The sequence below is a fragment of the Oryx dammah genome, unplaced genomic scaffold, assembly GCF_014754425.2.
Source record: "Oryx dammah isolate SB20612 unplaced genomic scaffold, SCBI_Odam_1.1 HiC_scaffold_28, whole genome shotgun sequence".
In the NCBI taxonomy this organism is placed as follows: domain Eukaryota; kingdom Metazoa; phylum Chordata; class Mammalia; order Artiodactyla; family Bovidae; genus Oryx; species Oryx dammah.
In genome coordinates this window covers 97,404,402-97,425,208 of record NW_024070212.1, presented here as the reverse complement: position 1 = coordinate 97,425,208, position 20,807 = coordinate 97,404,402, and the positions used below count along the sequence as shown (strand labels likewise).

Sequence of the window (20,807 nt, the reverse complement as noted above, 5' to 3'; positions counted from 1 at the left end):
TCAAACCCCAACCCTAAAACCCACTAGGTAGAGTTATAAAAAAAGTCCCGGTCACATTAAACTGAATAAAATCTGCAGCCGACTGGAAGCAATTGCGGCTAATAACACTGAATAGTAGGTGTGTGTCCTGGAGGCAAGCAGCAAATAATTACTTGCCCTCCCTCTTGCCCATAAATCACGGGGCAGTATTTACATTGCCTGGAGAAAATGGAAACATCTGTCAAATAGACTTGGGGCCTAACGTGGGCACTGCTAGACCCTAACTGCTAAGCGCTACTTAATGAAACGGCCGCGTTCCCCGCCACCATAGCACTTGTGGCCTTCCCCGGTGAGCACTCTCTGTCTGCCTGAGCATTACTGCGCTCTGCCAACAAGGTCGTCTTGTAACTCAGTAGGGAAGCCACCAGCCTGGATATCAGAGGTGTTGGGGGCTTTTTTTCTTTTAAAGAATGAAATAAACCAAGTAGAGTCTGTAATGCTGAACTCAAAAGCTGCAGGGCTGAAAATAAAAATCTGTCTCTCATAAAAAAATGCTGACCACTTTGGGACAGACATCGGGCTTTTACTAGCAAAAAGGCGTCCGAATAAGATGGCCAAAATGGCCTAATTTGAAAGAAGATTGTAGAGGCAGTGCCTGGAGTTAAATCAACAGCAGCCCCCTTCTTCCAAGCTTAATGACAAAGCCATCAATACCGGCCACTGGCTCCCTGCTGACCCTGCCATGACAGGAGAGAGCAGGAAGCGGAGTCTTAGAGGTGACCCTGATTTAAAGCCACAGTGGGAGAGCCACTCATTCGGAGCTGGTGGTGAGCAGAATAAGACGGGGCTAGAGAACACCTTGGCCCAGTTATCAAGCCAAGAGTGTTAAACAAGGTTTCAGGACCCTTAGTAGTAGCTGAAAGTCAAAGTTGCTCAGTCATGTCCAACTCTTTGCAACCCCATGGACTGTATAGTCCACGGAATTCTCTAGGCCAGAATACTGGAGTGGGTAATCTTTCCCTTCTCCAGGGGATCTTCCCAACCCAGGGATTGAACCCAGGTCTCCTGCATTGCAGGCAGATTCTCTACCAGGTAAACCACAAAGGAAGCCCAAGAATACTGGAGTGGGTAGCCTATCCCTTCTCCAGCGGATCTTCCCGACCCAGATATTCTCCTGCATTATAGGTGGATTCTTTACCAACTGAGCTATGAGGGAAGCCCTAGTAGTAGCTGCACACATGTAAATATGCTAGAGAAAGAAAACAGCACAAATAGTCTTCACAGTTATTATCATCCTCATCAATTTATTAAAGCAGGTCCATATAGATTTCTACTAGGCAACACTCAACCTACTTTCTACAGGTGCTTGCAAGAAATAAAACCTATTTTTTTTCCCAAGCAGCCACTGATTCAGATTGCTTGCTCTTCTAATTTGCCTAAATTCCTGGTATGTATAGTACTTCAGCCTACACAGAAGACAAGCTTCTTTGCTGCTGCTGCTTCTCTCTCTTTCTCTTTTAAAAATTGTAAGATGGAAGGAGTTATATACAGTTGTGGGGGAAGGAGCAAGAGCTAACTGCTGGGGTTGGGAGATGGTGAGAAACAACTTCCTTTTCTGCAGCCAACCATCCCCCCAAGAGAAGCAGCAAGTCACCCAACACTATACTCACTTGTTTCCTTGACACTGATAGAGCGTCTCCACCTCCCGAAACACCCTGCTCCGACTGTGCCCTGCTTGTTTTTCGATGATCTGTGTGAAAAATAAAACCTGTCATATACACCTACTTGGTCAAAACACTCCCAACAGGTGCCCTCTGGCAGAGTGCAAGGCCAAATTCAGCCCAAATCCAGTGTCAAGCACAAGTCTGGAGTAGGCCATGGCGATGCAGGCACTGTGGTTCTGTCAGCAAAGCAACAGACTGGCCCCAGGACCTTCTAGCCCACCTGTTTGACTCTGGCCAAGTACATCGCCATCGAAGCCTGTGAGGGCACTACCCCAGCAGCCAGGGAGACTGAGGCAGCCAGCAAGACAAAGAACCAGCTCTTCCAAGCTCCTATGCTGAAGGCATCTCTCTCTGCCTCAAGGCTAAGAACTTACAAGCTCTACTGAAGGATCTTCTAGTGCTGGAGGAAGAGCAAGGGGATAAGGGATACAGTGAAGAGGAAATAAAGCTCCAACACCCAGCTCAGATGCCGCTTCTGCAATTCTTCTGAGAACTTACCCTTTGGCAAGCACTGTATGAAGTCATTTAGGTACATAATCTCAGTTAATCCTTACAACACAATCCCGAAAGAACAGGCAAAGGTAACGCATTTTGCCCACAGCTCTGCTAAGTGGCAGGGCTGCCATTCAAGCCCATAGCTGCTTCTAAAGCCCTCGCTGTCCAACATCCGCTTATATCCTACACAACTTTGCTCAGAGAACCTGGAGGCTCTGTCTCTCCAATGATGCTGTGAGCTGCTCCCCCTCCCCACGTATACCTGGAGATGCTTGGCAAGTAGTGACTGAAGGAATGGGCCAGCCAACACATGAGCAGGGGGGTTATGTGGGGACTGGCTTACTCTGCACATCTCTACAGACCCATCCAGAGCCCCAAACCACTGCAGGTAGAGCCTGTGAGCAAGTCTTCTGCAGAGCTGGCACTGTCTGGCAGTCCCATGTGTGGGGTGGGCAGACATCTGGGTCCTTCATCCCAAGACTGTCACCAAAGACACTTCAAGTGTCTCCAATATGTAGCAGCACACACATCTACAACCAAGTGTAATTTTCTAAATAAGTCCAAGTTGGTTAGTAGACCGATGGACTCCAGTTCTGAGCTGTCAGAGAGGTGTGGTTCTGGGGCACAGAAGCTATTCAGCTTGTTCGTTCATCAGGCAGATCAAAGTTAGAAAGAAATTCCCAGCAGGCAACTATCCAGCACCCAGCAGGCAACTATCCAGCATAGTTGGATGGCACGATTTTCTCTGAGGAGGCAAACAGCTCTTGCTACCAGAGATTGCAGGGGTGTGCAAAACATGGAAAACTATGAGGAGTTACAAGGGAGGCTGAGGACCAGGTTATCTTGAAATTCCATTCCAAGAGTAAGACTCTAGGATTCATCAGTTGGATGGCTATTATGCAAAGCCCTAATAAGATCAAGTATAGTGGAGCCAGGCTGGAGAAGTAGCCCACATCTGGGGCACTTTCAAAGAACAGGAGAGCTGTGAGACATGGGCAGCATTGCTGAAACTGAAGCATTGCCCCGCCTAGGTCTGATATTTGCCCAAAGATGCCAGGGAGCATGGAGGAAGGGCAGCCTCGAAGAAGTAGTTCTGTCATCCACAAAGGTATTAAATATTTGACAATCCATTTACATTTACCCACTTAGGCATATTTTAAAAAATTACTTGAAATTTATACTGATCTGTTTAGGACAAGGAATCAAGGTAATGCTTTTGCCACCACATGAAGCAACACTCCAGCAAAAAGGGCTGTGGCTTAGCAAAAGTGTACTCCTTTATAAATCCATCTGGGACTATGACCATGTGGTTAAAAGGAGAAACATGTCTTTCAGAAGCTAGTTTGGCTGGGTTTACCCATTTGAAGCAGCGATCAGAGCTGCTGGCTCAGGCAGATGTCTTGAAAACTTTGGTGTGCACCAGAATCACCGGGATGGTTCAAATTAACGTTGCTGGGGCCTGCCCCAAGCTTCTGATTCAGCAGGTCTAGGATGGAGTCAGATAATTTGTGTCTCTAACAAGTTCCCAGATCATCAAGTTGTGCTGATGCTGATAATGCAGGGGCCATACTTTGAGAACCACTGCTTTAGATCCAACCCTTCTTTCATGTAGCGTCAGCAAACAGAAGAGCAGAGGGGCGAGGTAAGCCACTCCGAGGTCATGTAGCTGGAAAATACTTCTCGTGCCCCAAAGCTGAGCACTTAGTCCTTGTCAACACTCTGTTGTACATCACTTGTACAGCATCTTGTAAACTGTGAAATGTTTCTACCTCTACCAGTTCATTTTTGTTTCCATCTTCATAACCACTCCATGAGATTGGAAGGGTTGGTATAATTATCTTCATTCTAGAAATGTGAGAACTGAGACTCAAAGAGGTTCAGTGACTTGTCCCAAGTGAAATAGTAGTAGTTTGTCAAAAAAGAGATTCAGACAGGGCTTCTAATTCCAAATCTGACTGTTTTCTGAAGCTGACTTCATTCACCAGAGGCACTGCCCTAAGCACTTTACACATATTAACTTATTTAAACCTCACAACAATACCATATAAGTTCTATTATTACACTCACTCTACAGATGAAGAAACTGAGGGACAGAAAGGTTAAGTAACTTGTCCAATGTTACACAGCAAGTAAGTAGAGAAATCACCGAATCCAGTGAATACAGCTTTGGAGCTCCCATTCTTATTAAGCCACTATGCTGTGAAATGTAAAATGTATCTGGTTTAGGACAAGCTGGGACTCACTATCTGCAAAGTAAATTCTGGCATCCAGATGAGACACTCACTTTGACAGCATACTCGTTGCCATTCTGCAGGCTCACGGCAACTTGAACTTTGGCATTGGCTCCCTCGCCCAGCAGTTCAGAGGTCAGCTTGTACACATCTAGAGGTGAAATGGAGGAGAGGCGTAACAAGATGAGTCACCCCTCTGCAGAGAAGGAAAGAAGAGCTGTGTCACTTGGCTTCCCCAGTCTGACAGCGCAGGCGCTCAAGGAGCTGGCAGTGCTCGTTGATGAGAAAGGCCACTAGGGCTGCCGGCTGCCTTGGGACTCAGCTTCACGACAAGCAGGTCTCATCGCAGGGTCTTGTTCCTCATTTTAGAGACGAGGTCAGTGGAGGGGGTTCAATTCAGCACATGCTTCCCAAGCACCTACTGTGTGCCAGAGAACTTGTCAGACTCACAATAGGGACAGAGTGAGGAATAAAATATAGTCCTTGGCCTTCGAGAGTCACAGTCTGCTGGGGAAGACAGACAGGTATGTACACAAGTGACCCCAGAATAAACCAGAGAGGGCTGAAACACAGTAAGAAAAAAAAGAGCAGGGGAAGGCGAAGGTTAAATCTGCTCAGTGGATCTGGGGGATCCTCACAGAAGGGATGCGATCTGAAGGGACATCACTCATTCACTCACTCATTTGTTGAGCACCTACCACATGACCAGTGCTAGGAACTGGTGATACAAAGGGGAATAAAGCAATGCTTCATCTTATACCACACATAGTGGAAGTCACTGGAGATTTCTGAGAAGTTTCCAGCAGTTGCCCACAGGAAACAGGAGAGAGAAGTAAGATACAAACGGATGCCTAGAGGTTTTTAGAGTGCTGAGTCAGAGCAATTCTAACACAGCAATAGCCCTGGGTCAAAAGTATATTTAGGTGATCTCCCAGGCTCACAAAGAGCACACGCTCTCTGAACCCCTTCCAAAGGAAGCCACAGCTCCATCAAGGCCTCTGCTGAGCTGACCTCTTCCTCCCTTGGCTACTGTTCTTCACCTTTTTCCTCTAAAGGTAGCCTAGCATTAAAACCCACAGAATACTGTTAACCATGAAATTAGATTTTATCACTTAGTTATGAGAAACTCCATAATTGCACAAGTCATCTGTGCATAACAGGAAATACTCTCTCGTTCATTGAAAGAGAAAGACCTGTTGATTTGGAAACTACTCTAAAACCCATGAGACTTTTGTTCATTCCCCACCTTCGCCCCCTCTGCCATACACACATTATTGTTAAACACAAATAGACAAAACCTTACACCAAGCACCTTCTTGGTTCCGTCACTGTTTGGTCTTACAGCTGTTTCTATTTTAAATGACATGCTTCTCTCACAATGGATACTTGGATAGTAGCCCCTGCACATGTCAGGACAGGTTGGTGGCTGGAAGTCCAATATTCCTGACTTATAAAGGGTTTGTTTTAGGACCACTCTACAAAACAATCAATTCACTAGTTATGTCTGCAGTGCTGGAAAGAGGGACCATACAGGGACGCTATTTCAAGTCTCACAATGAAAGAAACGAAAGTAGATGCTGGGGGTCACTCCGTCACTCCTTGGTTACTGCTAGGAATAACGACTGAGACTTGCAGGGGTGTCCAATGAATCACTTCATCCCATCTAGTGCCCAGTGATAACAGGACCAGCTCTGAGCCTAGTGCCTCACAGTGTTCAAAATGTTTGATGACCTGATCATGTCCCCTGAACACAACATGCACTCTTCAAATGGAGTCAGAGTCATCCAGCACAAATAGCTGCAATCTCTAGGAGCTGAATTCTCTACTGATAGAAGGTTTACGTCTCTTTCTTTCTTTCTTTCTTTTTGTCTGGCCATGCCACATGGCCTGCAGGATCTTAGTTCCCCAACTAGGGACCAGGCCATAGTAGTGAAAGTGCGGAGTCCTAACCACTGGACTGCCAAGGAACTGCCTAGAAGATTTAAGTTTCATTTGCAGCCACGGCCTTTGATGTTTCATCTTCCTCTGCCATGGTTATTCCACCTCTCAGCAGCTCCTCCAAGACTAGCTGAGGGAAGGATTACATCTGAAAAGGGGCTGAAACATACCAGGCGACCTTGCTCCATATGCGACTGTGACAGGCTGCCTTTCTGTTCCCTGATGAAGGGCTCAGACCATTCAGAGGAGGCCTGTGCATCATCTGGGAGCTTTTCCCATCCTGGTGCTCTCTCTCTGTCACCCCCTTTCTATAAACCGTCTCATTTTCGCCTTTTTAAAAAAATTTTCTCAGCTTAAAAGTGTATTAGCTGGCGCTGCCATATCTAGATACCACCGACTGGGTGGCTTAAACCATAGAAATGCATTTTCGCACAGTTCTGGAGGCCATAAGTCCAAGATTCGAGGTGCTGTCAGATTTGGGGTCTATGAGGCTTACAGACGCCACCTTCTTGCTGTGTCCTCACGTGGCTTTTTCTTTATGCTCATGTCTCTCACTCCTATCTTCCATGCCTATCACATGGAGAAACATGAAGCTGGCTCTGAAATCTATACTCAGGGCTACCAGGATGCTGGCATACCTGGGGAGTCAACGACCCAGCTCTAAGAGATCAAAGAGAGTGACCAACCTTCAAACTTTCCTGGCAAGGAATCAGTGGCCCGGGCCTTCCGCTTCTTCTTCTTCCTCTTGTCACTTTCTGCAATGGGAACGGGTTCACTGCTACCCATCTCTGGGAGAAGAGAGGAGATAGAAGGGAAATATCACTGGACTGATCAAGCTATAAGTTCACCCAGAAGAAAGAGGAGGGGGGAGACCCAGGAGCTCTACACTCATGGCTTTTAAATATCTGTGAGGACTATTGATCTGTTTTGACCCAGGAGGCAAAACTAAAGGCGAACCATTATAGGAGATCATTAACTGTGGAAAGGAATTCAGACAGATGGGCTAGATTAAAAGAGGCTAGCAGAAGCCTGCTGTAACCAAGCTCATTAGCACATGGATTTAGATGTGCCCCCAAACTGAGCAGTGAATCCATAAGCAGAATCCTACCTGTGACATCTTCCAGCCTCAGCACCAGAAAGGTAGGACCCAGCGAGGTAAGCAGAAAGGGGGATGAGTTTGGGAGGGCAGTCCATACAAATGAAATGACATGTTCAGTAACACCCCTGTGGATGTGCAAAGGATTCAAAAGGCCCTCAGTGGAGACTGCTTCTGTGAAGGTACAACAGGGCAGGGGTTTGGTTTGAGGGTGGCCCTAAATTCCTTCATGTCCAAGCGCATAGACTTGAGGGCCTGTGAAGCACGTTCTCCCTCCTTAGCTCCTTATTTCAGAGGATGCCGGCACGGTCCACTCAGACGTCTGTCGTTAACAGGTCTATGCTGTGTTGCTGGATTCAGTTATTTCACAAAAACATTATTATCTCTCCCTGGAAAGCACCTGGCTCCCCACCTTAAAGGGAGGATTTGTGAGGCAGACATTTAGACACTGGACAGAAAAGGGTAGGGCCAGAGAAAATAAAGCAGGAGACTGAGAGGGGGAAAGAGAAAAGGAGGAATAATGAACCAGTGGCCAATCACAGTCCTGCTTCTAAGACACTCTAGTAAGGGCCTTCCCCTGTTAAAGATAAATTACTTATAGAACATGTCATGCCCTTGATCCAGAGTGGAGCCTTAATACCCTTTGCCTGCAGTTAGAAATAATAAGATTTCTCTGAAGTCTCTGGGTCTAAATCCCCACCAGGGTGATTAAACCTTTACATCCTTCTAAAATAGAGGCGCTCGAGTGCTGATGGGGTATACAATGTGAGAGACTTTTAGACCAACCTTCAATAAACACAGGCTTGGGTTGCTGGATTTCTTTCTTTTTTTTTTCTGAGATTTTGAAATGGAAGCTGGCTCTTTGCCCACTGAGGGGAAAGGCCCACTCTCTTCTCAGAGGACCCCAGCTGAACACGATCAGAAAATTGGCAAGTCTGCTCAGGAAGACTGATTAGAGCCTAGGCATAGCTACTGTACATTGTTCTCAGAAGCAAGTACGCAACAGCCACTAGGAGAAAGCACACAGAACAATGGCACGTTTCAATAGCACAATCCAGAAAAACCTGGTTAAGTAGCCAAGAGTCTGACAGCTCAATGGAGGTGCCTTCTTCCTTCCCTTCCGTTTTTAGGATCCGCTGACAGCAGACTTTCATTTACATTTTAGAGTACAGATGAACACGTGAAGAAAAGGAATCCACAAAGGATCTCTACTACTCTAGCTGACAGCTTTAAGCACAAGATGTATCTGGGGACTGCAACATGCTATGAATTCAAAGAACCGAACTTAAACATTAGCACCCCAAGATCCACCCTCCCAAAGGGAGACTAAAAGGAAAAGAGATGCCCAACATAGTGAGAAATTCTACAGAAATAAACCACAGGGTCACTTATCTTCAGGACCCCAGGAAGGGGGCACTGGCCAAAGGGACAGCAGGCTGAGGAGGGACCACTGTCCCTCTTGCCCTGCCCTTGTGTGCAGTCCAGTGGCAAGCTCCCTCCCACCGGCCCCACATCTATTTTCTCACTAGTACTGTGAGCCAAGTGCAGAGTGGACAGATCTGGGATTCACTTCTCTTTTTCCTTCCCCTGTCCACGCTCTGAAGGAGGGCTGAAGGACAAGCAAAACAGCCCAAAGGCAGCAATGGAGAGCCGCAGCAAGAGAGCTGGTGGCGTTATGGTTCACGGGGGACGCTCAGACATACTTATGACTCTAGCTAGAAAACCCTGTTAGTCGCAATTTATACTTGGTTTTCACCACAGCAGGGCTGAGGGAGCCTCTCGTGGAAGCAGCATACCTCTGAGCACTACCACACATGCGATATAAGATTTTATGGCTTCGCACACAAAAAGATAGAGTACCTGGTCTATTCTGCATGGATTCCAATGGAAGAGGGTATGCCAGAAGGGACAGATGGTTAAGACTTTCCTTGGAAACAGAACTTGTTGAAGGAGAGTTGTTTTTGAAACTAGGAAGAAAAAAATGTAGGAAGGCAGTGAAGTGAAAAAACATATTTAACTTCGCTGTTTACAGTGGGGGGTGGGTGGGGCAGAAAGTGGGATGGGGATGTGTCATCATCTTACCAAAGGGCTGAAAGCTCTTCACCTGGAGCCTGTCCATACACTCTCTTGGGACCTTCGTTTATTATGTGTGTAATCATTTGATAAAGGCTTCCTCAGGGTGCGAGGCTCCACAGTCAAGCTGGTCCTTGGCTCACCTCCTTTTCTTGGCCTAAGAACTCCTCTCAGCCATCAAAGCCCAGCCCCAAAGTCTCCTCTCTTATAATAACTTAAGGTCTTCACAAATACTTTGGAAATCTATGCAAATAGATTCCTGTACTGTACTGTGTAGGGTCCTCCAGCCACTGCTTCCAAACACCCTGCTAGCACTAATGCTAGAGCACTGGTGCTACTGGGCCTTGAGCTCTCTCCAGCATCTTAAAGGCCAGAGCTGTCTTCACCTGCTCACCCCTGTGTCTTCTAAGTAAATCATGGGGCAAGGTCAGATGCATACCAGGCATCAGAAAATGTGTACTGAAGTAAAAATGACATGAGAGGACATACACCCTTGGGCTTAGGTGCAGGCCTGTCACCAGGCCCTCTACATGCCAAGTACACACACTGAAAGAAATACAGGGACACCTTTGCCCTGTAGGCAGCACAGAGAATCCATTCACTGAGTTCCCTGAAACACTCCCTCTCAACAAAGCCCCCTGACTGAAAGGCCCTTAACTTTCTAGCAAGAAGCCTTGTCTCTGCTATAGGATCAGCTGATGTGCCAGCACTTCCTTCACGTCTAAAGACAGACCTCAGCTAGCACTTCACTGCCCCCAGCCCTTACTTTCCTCTTGGGAAAGGCTTAGGGGTCCACTGCTCATGTACCAGTGGAGGTGGAGCTGGAGAGGAAGCACACTGACAGGAAAGGTGTGTGGGCTTGGCGTCGGGACAGTTCAATTCAGTTCAGTTCAGATATTACCAGATGTAGCACCAAGACCAAGTTACTTTGCCTCTTCAAAGTGCCACTTTCCTCATCTACAGATTAGGTTTAAGAATAATACCTGCCCTTTCCAGCAATGCTGTGAGGATCCAGTGTTTTACATAATATAGAGGTGTTTCAAAAACCATGTGTATGCACAAGTCTGTATGCACATACATGGAGGAGAAAGACTAGACAGAAATACATACAAGTGTTAAACTACTACAATCTGAAAGAGTGCTGATGATGCACCAGCACAGGTATTTTACATACATTATCTCCAACTCTCGCAATAATCGCCAAAGGTAAGTACTTCACCATATTTCAAGTGAGGAAACTGAGGCTCAGAGGTTAAATTATCTGTGTGTGCTAGCTGCTCAGTTGTGTCTGATTTTTTGTGACTCTATGAGCCTGCCAGGCTCCTCTGTCCATGGGATTCTCCAGGCAAGAATACTGGAGTGGGTTGCCATGCCCTTCTCCAGGAGATCTTCTCAACCCAGCGTTTGAACCCAGCTCTCCTGCATCGTGGGCAGATTCTTTACTATCTGAGTCATGAGGGAAGCTAAATCATCTACTCAACGCTGCCCTTTCAAGTCCAGGTTATGTCTGGTCTATAGCAGTTTTCTCTGTGTGATGGGGTGATTTTTATTTTCTTTATATTTTTCAGTATTCTCCAAATGGTATCAATGATGTTTATTATTTTATTTAGTGCTATTACTGTTTCAGTCAAGTTTTTATTTTTCAACAAAATATACAATAATATTTCTCTAACATACATTTGAATTTAGTCTATACAGCTTTACAAATTATACCTAGATTTCTTTATACTGAAATTCAACATTAGATGGAGGAAAAAAAACATTTCAGGAATTCTGGTGCCTTGAATATATCATTTTTATAATTATGAAAAACAACAAATACCATTTTAATTTTTATCTTTATAAATACTATTTTTTTAAAAGGAAAAACTCTGTGAAAAAAAAAACACTCTAAAATAATGCATTGAACACTTGTGTCTGAGATACACCCTTTCAAGTCCTGGCTCTTCACATTGTGTGAGCTTTGGTAAATTGCTTAGCTTCTCTGAGGATCAGTTTCTTTATATACAAAACAAGGTCAGAGTAAGGCCCCCGGCTCTCTACATCAACAAGAATTTTGTGAGGATCAAATGAAAAACGAGAAGTGGAAGCACTGCTGACTTTTTCATTCAACAAATACTATATTTATTGGGCACCTACTGGCGGTCCAGTGCTAGACACTGAGAACACAAGAGAAGACACAGTCTCTACCCTGATGGAATTTAAATCCACTGGAATTTAAAACCATTTCAATTCAGTGGGTAAGTACTATGACAGCAGAGTACCAGGTGCTGTGGAGCAAAAGACAGGCATTTATCTCAGTTTGGTCACTAGAGGAAGGGACAGCTAAGCTGACACCTGAAGGATGAGCAGGAACCAGCCAGACGGGGGCTGGGGAGAGAGAGAGAGGAGGTACACATGCTAAGGCCTGCAGAAGAGGCCGCATGGCCGGCTAGTGCCATGCAAGTTGTTCAGGCTGGCTGGAATGCAGAGGATGTGGGGAAGTGGTGATAAGTTAGTTGAAGGGGTGAGCAGACGCAGATCATATGCTGTCTCACCATCAAAGTATCATCACCACCACCAGTTTATGTGTTTCTATGCTTCGGCATAAGTTTATCTTGCTTTCTCCATTAAAATAAGAGAAGGGATGCATAGTCTCCTTTCTTTGTAAAACACACTATCAAGTGGAAGTGTAGTAGGTGTTAAAGATACGATCCAACCACCAACCTGGTTCCTGCATGTGGAGAGGGCCCAGAGAACTCACAGAGCACAAATGGGTTGAGGGGGCTTACCCGTAGGACTACAAGAGCCACAGATATTCCTGACATGCAAGTACCCATCCACTGTTCAGCCCACAAGCTGGCCTCAAGGCCCAGCTTCTGAGAGAATTGTGTCATTTCTCCACGAAGTCTTAGGAGCCACACTGCCCCCAAAGGCACCAGATCCGTTCGCCACCTTTTGGTAGAGCTTAGAAAGAACCAACCAGCATGAACATCTGGTACGTGACACCAAAGATGATCATTCTTCCCCAAGAACATGACTTTGCTAGCTAAGTCAGCTTGGCAAACTTAGTTCATGCTCCTCTCCCATCTACCCTAGAATTCTTGTTAAGGTCTATAATTCACTTTCCAACCTGTGAGAGGAGTTCCCTTAGTCACTGGAGCTTTCTAGAGAATGAATAGTGGTGACAGTAAGCTGCTGACAATAATTATCCATTCAGCTGTCTTCTCAGTCATCAGCTGGCTAAGGGCCCCCAAACAAATGGAGAACTAAGAAAATGAAAGGAAACTGAGGAAATGAAAGGAAGGGCGATGGACACTCCTAAGGAAGAGGCTGGGACTAAGGAATCTGGGCAGATGAGGCAGGGTGGAGGAGCTGGGGAGCCTGGCCTGGAATGTTTACTTCTCTGAAGCAGTAGTAGCAGTAGCAGAAGCAGTACACACGCCACACTGGCTTGATGCTTACCACACACCAGGCAAAGTTCTAAGCGTTCATCAAATACCACAGTTTACATAAACTGACTTACTCAATCGTTAGAACTCTATAAGGTAAGCATAATTACCATACACATTTTACAGATAAAGAAACTGGGTACAAACAGATTAAGTAATCTGCCACAATTATACTGCCAGTAAGTGGCAGACCTGGGATTTAAATCTAGAGGGTCTGGCTCAGAATTCAAGCTTTTAACTATTACAGTATATTTAAACATGAATGCAGAAATGCAGAAGGGGACAAGCAGCCAGAGTTAGCCAGGTACCAGACAAGAATGCTTTTATGTAGAAACCTTAGCATGGAGTCTCCTCTCCGATGTGCTGTGAGCTACTGATCCTCTCACCAGCTGAACAACATCACTTTTTCTGTGTACTATGATGTCAAAAACATTGGGCGGCTCTAGCTTACATAAAACAAGGTCATGACTCACATTATCACTATTAATCTAAAATCTAACTACCCAGCAAGTTTCCTCCCTTGCTCTGAGGCAGTTTTGTATTTTGTGTTTTGGCCTGTTACAGGATGAGTTACCAGCCAGTCCAACTACATTATTCCATGGCAGTTCTGATATCAGGACAAGGCTACTGTGTTCTTCTGTCTGACTGATCAGTTGGTTGATTTGGTTTCTGGTGGTATCATGTAGGGGACAAGATCAAGGAAAGGGCATACTCAAATGGAAGTCAAATTTAACACATGATGGATGAAAGGGGCACCTTGTGAAATCAGCCTGTCCTGATCAAAGGACAGCCTGTGAATGTGATTCCAAGGGTTGACAGTATTTCACAGGTTTGCCCCAGAGTCCAGAGTGCAGCGAGGCTGGGCGGCATTATGCAGACTGCAGCCTACCACTCAACTACAGTGAGGCCCACTAAGGCGCCAGTGGGGTTACAACAGGCCTCAAACAGGGCGGGGATGGTAAGATTCCCAGGGGCAAAAGGTCTAGTTTCAGGACAATCTTCTTTCTCTGTTCTGATTCTGGGCTCATGTGTGGCCTTCAGAGCTGTCACTGCATCACCTGGTAAAAGGAATGAGAACAGGAAAGGTGGAGAGCGTAAAGGGAATGTGTACTTAAGAAATGGTAAACAGGAAAAGAGAACTGGCCATACCTGGGTATTTTTCTGAAGAAAATGAAAATATTAACCTGAAAAGATACCTGCTCCCTCATGCTCACAGCAGCATTATTGACAACAGCCAAGATATAGAAACAATCTAAGTATCCACTGATGGATAGGCAGATAAAAGAGCGTGAGATACACACACACATACATATATACACACAGTGGAACAGTATTCAGCCATAAAAAAGAATGACATCTTGCAATCTACAATGATATGGATGGTCCTTGAGGGTATTAGGCTAAGTGAAATAAGTCAGACAGAGAAAGACAAATACTATGTGATCAGTGAATGTAACTTATATGTGAAATCTTAAAAAAGAGAACAGACTGCTCGTTGCTAGAGGTGGCAAGTAAAGGGTGGGTGAAATTGGGGGTACAAGGAGTAAAAAGGTACAAAATTCCAGTCATAAAATAAGTAAGTCATGGGATAGAATGTGCAGTGTGGCAATTATAAGGGCTTCCCGGGTGGTTCAGTTGGTAAAGAGTCTGCCTGCAATGCTGAAGAGCCGAGTTTGATCCCTGGGTTGGGAAGATCCCCTGGAGAAGGAAATGGCAACCCATTCCAGTATTCTTGCCTGGAGAATTCCATGGACAGAGGAGCCTGGTAGGCTACAGTACATGGGGTCACAAAGAGTCGGACATGACCGAGCGACTAACAGACAACACAGGACAACTATATTAATAATACTGTATGGTCTGTTTGAAAGTTGCTAAGAGTAGGCCTTTAAAATTCTCATCACACACAAAAATTCTGTAACTGTGTACAGTGATAGATGTTAATGAGACTTACTGTGGTGATCGTTTCACAAATATCAAATCATTATGTTGTACACCTGAAACTAATAAAATGTTGTATGTTGATTATGCCTCAATTTAAAAAAAAATAGCAAGCAGAAGTAAAGGACTGGATTTGTGTGAGCAGGACAGTATAAAAAGCCAAAGTCAGCTTACCCAAACTTATTAAAACAGCCCACAAGGCCCTTCAACATCTGGTGCCCATCTACTTTCCAGCCTTACCAACCTTTAGTCATTTATTCTTTCATGAAAAAATGAAAAGAGTGGCTAGTTCAGCTTGCAATTCACAAACAATCTCACAAGTGCTTTTCCTCAATACAAGTGCTATGCTTTGATATACAGCAGGAGTGCTTTGAACATTTTCACTGTGTCATATGGAATATTAAAAAGTTGTGTACTCAAGGAGATTCAGTAAAATTAATGAATTCTACTGCCTCATCAAGGACAGATTTAAGTAAACATGGTATTTAAAACAAAACTCTAAGTGTGTAGCGGTAAAGAATACAATGACTGCGAGTACAGTTCAGTGCCGCTGCCAGGATTTGTGCTAAGGCACCAGCAGTTTGCCTGTTGCTCTGCAACAACAAACAGCATCTTGGCACTATTTAGGACAGGGGCCCCCAACCTCCAGGCCTTCTGTTAGATCAGTGGCAGCATTAGATTAGAAATAAAGTACACAACAGATGTGTAATGCACCTGAATCATCACTAAACCACCCCCAACCCCCAGTCCACGGAAAAATTGTCTTCCAAGAAATTGGTCCCTGGTGCCAAAAAGATTGGGGACCGCTGCTTTAGGGCCATCAAACTGGCTTTGATGGCAGAACAAACTGTAGGCTGGAGGGGGACTGGAGGGCAGAGTGAGGCTGAGGTAACCTGGAGGAAAGTAGGGAAGGTGTGTAGCTGAGGTGGGGACAGAAAGGAAGAAAAAGAGGTGAGGGGTGTTATGGGGAGAGGGAGTGAAGCCACAGAGGCAAAGCTAGTCCTGATCCTGCCCAGTGACTGGCGATGCAGAAGTCAAAGACTCAAAGGAAGGCATGGGACCTAATTTCTCTCCGTCCCCACTGCCTTGTATGGAACCAGGCACAGAGGGTTACCTCAATATATGCTACCTAATCAAAGTCGGGTAACAGCGGTACCATCAAAGAAGGGGAGAATCCACCAAGGGCAGCTCGTTGGGGATGGGAAGCAAGGGAAGTCTGTGTCCTTGGCAAGCTTCAGCCAAAGGAGGGTGACACAGCAGCAAAGTAGGAAAACTCATAGGTCAGGCTAAAGCCATTCTCACCTAGCCCACAGCTAAACCAATCAGCAAATGAGGCACTGTTATAACTGTGAGGCACGAGGAGACCTCAGGTCAGCAAGTCATACAGAACCCTTCAAAAAGTCCTCAGATACGTTACATTTATTTTAAAAACCTGAAAAGATACATTTCAAAACATTATTAACAGCAGTTACTTGGGGAGAATGAAATTAAGTGGGTTCATAATTTTATTTTTTATAGTTCTGTCGTATTTGATTTCGTTTTGTCATGATACAGTTATTTTACCTTTAGGGAATAAATGTATTTACTGCATGGTTTTCCTTATGACCCTCTCTGCCATTTTCTTCTTGTGCTTCTCCCTGTTTAGTAACCATTTTAGGGGTGCCAAGGAGCCCAGCTAATCCCAGTTGCCTAGCTGAACATTGAAGTCTCTGACTTACTCCTTCCTCTGGCAATATCAGATACAGATCTACACCGCTTATGGAAAGTTCTCTTTATGCCATTTTGCTTTTATGAAAGACCTTTCTTAGTATGTACTCATTTTCAAGAAATACTAAGAAGGTTTTCCTTTTTATGAGAAAGGATGAAAACTGAAAATGTAGTTCAGCACATCTTGAATGTTATAATGGCAGCATGCACCGTGAGCAGAGTGGCACCACTTCCCTAGGAACGACACTCAGCATCTAGCTCATGGAGCTTGGAACTCTATCTGTGAGCATCTGTGCTTGATCTCCATTTATTTTGTGCATCCATTAGCAAGATGTGTCCTAAGATAATTGCTTTACACCAATTAAGGAAGGTTTCACCAGAAGGTTCTACTTTCAGATAGAAGGGAAATCTAATTTCAACCTGATGCAATCTAAAGTGTTAAGTAAGGGACTTCCCTGGAGGCCCAGTGGTTAAGACTGAGTTTCCAATGCAGGTGACACAGGTTCGATCATTGGTTGGGAAACTAAGATCCTATGAACCATCCAGTGTGGCCAAAATGTAACAAATTTTTTTCTAAAGTTAAGTAAAATGGGCATCCAATCTTACCTATAGGTCTGCCCAACTCTGTGAAGCGAATCCTCTGTAAACTTGAAACTTCAAATGCAATAATGCTTCTGTCAGGGGGCTGCTGTTTTTCAGCTACAGGAAAGGTTTCAATGGCCTCTGTGCACAGCAGACATTATTCAGTTCTCCACTGGCCTCTGCTTCATCATATCTGGCATGAAAATCTTCAGAAAGCAGAAACGGAAAGGATGTAAAAATATTGACTTAATAACCAGAGAAGATAAAGATCAACCTGTATTCCCTAAATCTGTGTTATACCAGTAAGTAGGTAATCACAAGGCAATCATAGATTTTCCCAGTCTTTAAAATCAGGCATTGGAGCATTTAAAATGCTGACACAAAGCTTTGACTTAACAAGTGTCTCGGTTAAAGTTTTCAAATTATGCTTCCACTGTGGCATTCCAGACCCCAAAAGAAGTAACTGGACCCGGATAACAGATATGGACACCTTTGTTCCCTGAACAGCCTCACGCAGAAGGTAAAGGCTGCCACTGCTCTGTTGTCCACTTATTTGGAGATGAATGAACTCTGGGTCCATCTCCCAGTGGTCAGGTCTAAGACTCACAGTGGGGAGGCAAGAGTCAGAAAGGAAAAGTAGATGCTGAGAACAGCAGGTGGCACGAACAGGAACAAGGTTTTCTGCCAATTGCCTAGTTATTGCTGGTTTTCCATCTGATGATTTCATTTTCCAAATGTCCACTGCTATTTTTAATCTCATGGCGCCACTTATCAGCTGCCAAGGTTGATTTGTCAGTTTCTCTATGCAGTGAGTATGTACTTCCCCTTTTCCCAACAGAAAAGCTCTGAAAGTGTAGTGCTAACATTTCTAAAGTGTTTTCCTAACTGGAAGCCGGATGTGTTTCATCATTACCTCAAATCACATGTCCCAAACTGGACTTGTCCTTAACCCCCAGCTACCACCTCCTTCCTCCTTTCTCTTTTTCTCTATCACATTATCACTCTGCCAGTCACTCAGCCACAGAACCTTTAAATCATTTCTAATGTCGCTTTCTCTTCCAACCTCATAAGCTCCAACTATTACTACGGTCAGGCTCTCCTTCAGCCTGGCATGTAGTTCCTTGAAAAATAACACCCATTCATCCTTCCAGGCCCATTATAAATTACTGACAGCAGTCCCACAAATTATAGGAATTTCCCTGACTTTTTTTCTACTTCATCCAACATTGAATTGAAAGCACATCTACTATTGTAATACTTAGAGTTGGCTCCCCTCATGCAAACACGGCTCTCCCATGAGGCCAAAAGTGCCTCAAAGGCAAGGACGTATCTTTTTTATCTTTGTATTTCCAGCATCTATCACCTGACCTGCCTCTTGAGAAACCTATATGCAGGTCAGGAAGCAACAGTTACAACTGGACATGGAACAACAGACTGGTTCCAAATAGAAAAAGGAGTACGTCGAGGCTGTATATTGTCACCCTGCTTATTTAACTTGTATGCAATGTACATCATGAGAAACGCTGGGCTGGAAGAAGCACAAGCTGGATTCAAGATTGCCGGGAGAAATATCAATAACCTCAGATATGCAAATGACTCCACCGTTATGGCAGAAAGTGAAGAGGGACTAAAAAGCCTCTTGATGAAAGTGAAAGTGGAGAGTGAAAAAGTTGGCTTAAAGCTCAACATTCAGAAAATGAAGATCATGGCATCTGGTCCCATCACGTCATGGGAAATAGATGGGGAAACAGTGGAAACAGTGTCAGACTTTATTTTTTGGGGCTCCAAAATCACTGCAGATGGTGACTGCAGCCATGAAATTAAAAGACGCTTACTCCTTGGAAGAAAAGTTATGACCAACCTAGATAGTATATTCAAAAGCAGAGATATTACTTTGCCAACAAAGGTCCATCTAGTCAAGGCTATGGTTTTTCCAGTGGTCATGTATGGATATGAGAGTTGGACTGTGAAGAAAGCTGAGTGGCGAAGAATTGATGCTTTTGAATTGTGGTGTTGGAGAAGACTCTTGAGAGTCCCTTGGACTGTAAGGAGATCCAACCAGTCCACTCTGAAGGAGATCAGCCCTGGGATTTCTTTGGAGGAAATGATGCTAAAGCTGAAACTCCAGTACTTTGGCCACCTCATGTGAAGAGTTGACTCCTTGGAAAAGACTCTGATGCTGGGAGGGATTGGGGGCAGGAGGAGAAGGGGACGACAGGATGAGACGGCGGGATGGCATCACTGACGCGATGGACCCGAGTCTGAGTGAACTCTGGGAGTTGGTGATGGACAGGGAGGCCTGGTGTGCTGCGATTCATGGGGTCGCAAAGAGTCAGACACGACTGAGTGACTGAACTGAACTGAATGTAGTATCTGGCAGAAAAAAGGGCTCCAGTTAATATCTGAATGAATTATTTCATCCATAAAATATTTCTTTATTGTTCAGAAGAGAACATTAACACATAGAATAATCCTTCCTATTGTGCATTTTATTCCCAAACAAATCTCTGTGGCCCAAGGAAACTATTTCCAAGGTCTACAAAAGCTCAGGTTATGTTCCCTCTCCCTATGGGCACAATGCTTCCAGGGACAACCCTGAACACCCTTGACTTTTAACTCTTTGCTTTCAGTCTTGCCATAGGTTTGAATCTCTTGGTCCCTTCTTGTTGCCTATAGTAGGGGTTGGCAGTTTTTCTCTGTAAAGGGCCAGAGTCAGTATTTTATACTTTGTGTGTCACATGGCCTCTGACACAACAGCTACTCAGTTTTGCCTTTGCAGAGCAAAAGAAGCCAGAGATGATGTGAAAATGAGTGTGGCTATATTTCAGTAAGACTTTATTTATGGATGCTGAAGTTTTAATTTTATATGGTTTTTGTATCACAAAATATTAATTTTCTCTTGAACTTTTCCCCAACCATTAAAAAATGTAAATGGCTTGCAGTCCAGACAAAAACAAGTGGAGCCAGATATGGACTGTAGGCCATAGTTTGCCCCAGCTTTCCTTTCCTCACCAACTCCATCCTTCTACAAACACACACACATGCACACACACACGCACACGCACACACATTTCTCTTCATTTCTACCTCTAGTAAATCTAAGTAAAAACAGTCTTCACACTTCCTTTATGGACTTTCACGTTATTCTGTTTGGAGCCACTCCAGGGCTGGGGAGAGAGAAAGTGAGTGGGCTTTTGAGTCATGAGGGCCTAGATTCAGAGTCTAGCCTTATCGTGTAATAATGAGGTAACCCTGGACATAATATTTAACTTCTCTTGTGTTTCACTGTCATCATCTATCAAAAGGGAGCAATAACATCTACCTGACAGGGATTTTGTGAGAATGAGCTAATCTGTATCAAGTTCATGGCACAATGCCTGGTTTATAGTATGCACTCAATAAATAGTAATTGTTACTCTAGCTTGGGATATGGCTTCCTCAGATCAGCTGTGACTCTGGAAAGCAATCCAGCCACTCTGTAAACCACAACTGGGCAGCAGAAGAGAACAAACTGAGAGCAGAGTACAAAGGCAGAGACAGTATTTGGAGGTTTTCAGACACATGACCCAGGATTCTGAGTGCCCGGTTGGCCCTGATTCCTTCTGACACCATT

General features: G+C 44.7%; 1 protein-coding gene across 5 annotated transcripts in view; it reads right to left on the bottom strand.

Moving 5' to 3' along the window:
* MKNK1 (MAPK interacting serine/threonine kinase 1) overlaps positions 1-20,807 on the bottom strand; it is a 45,387-nt gene that overhangs the window by 16,701 nt on the left and 7,879 nt on the right. For 2 of the 5 annotated variants that reach the window (XM_040231250.1, XM_040231254.1), the window contains exons 2-6: positions 17,219-17,400; positions 9,324-9,430; positions 7,054-7,155; positions 4,483-4,580; positions 1,650-1,729 (exon numbers count right to left, since the gene is read on the bottom strand). In XM_040231250.1, coding sequence (XP_040087184.1) covers positions 1,650-1,729; positions 4,483-4,580; positions 7,054-7,155; positions 9,324-9,339 — 296 coding nt within the window. In that variant the 5' untranslated portion in view covers positions 9,340-9,430; positions 17,219-17,400. Of the gene's footprint in view, positions 1-1,649; positions 1,730-4,482; positions 4,581-7,053; positions 7,156-9,323; positions 9,431-17,218; positions 17,401-18,398; positions 18,544-20,807 lie in introns of those variants that run through there. The other 3 variants (XM_040231251.1, XM_040231252.1, XM_040231253.1) reach the window with 2 other exon arrangements.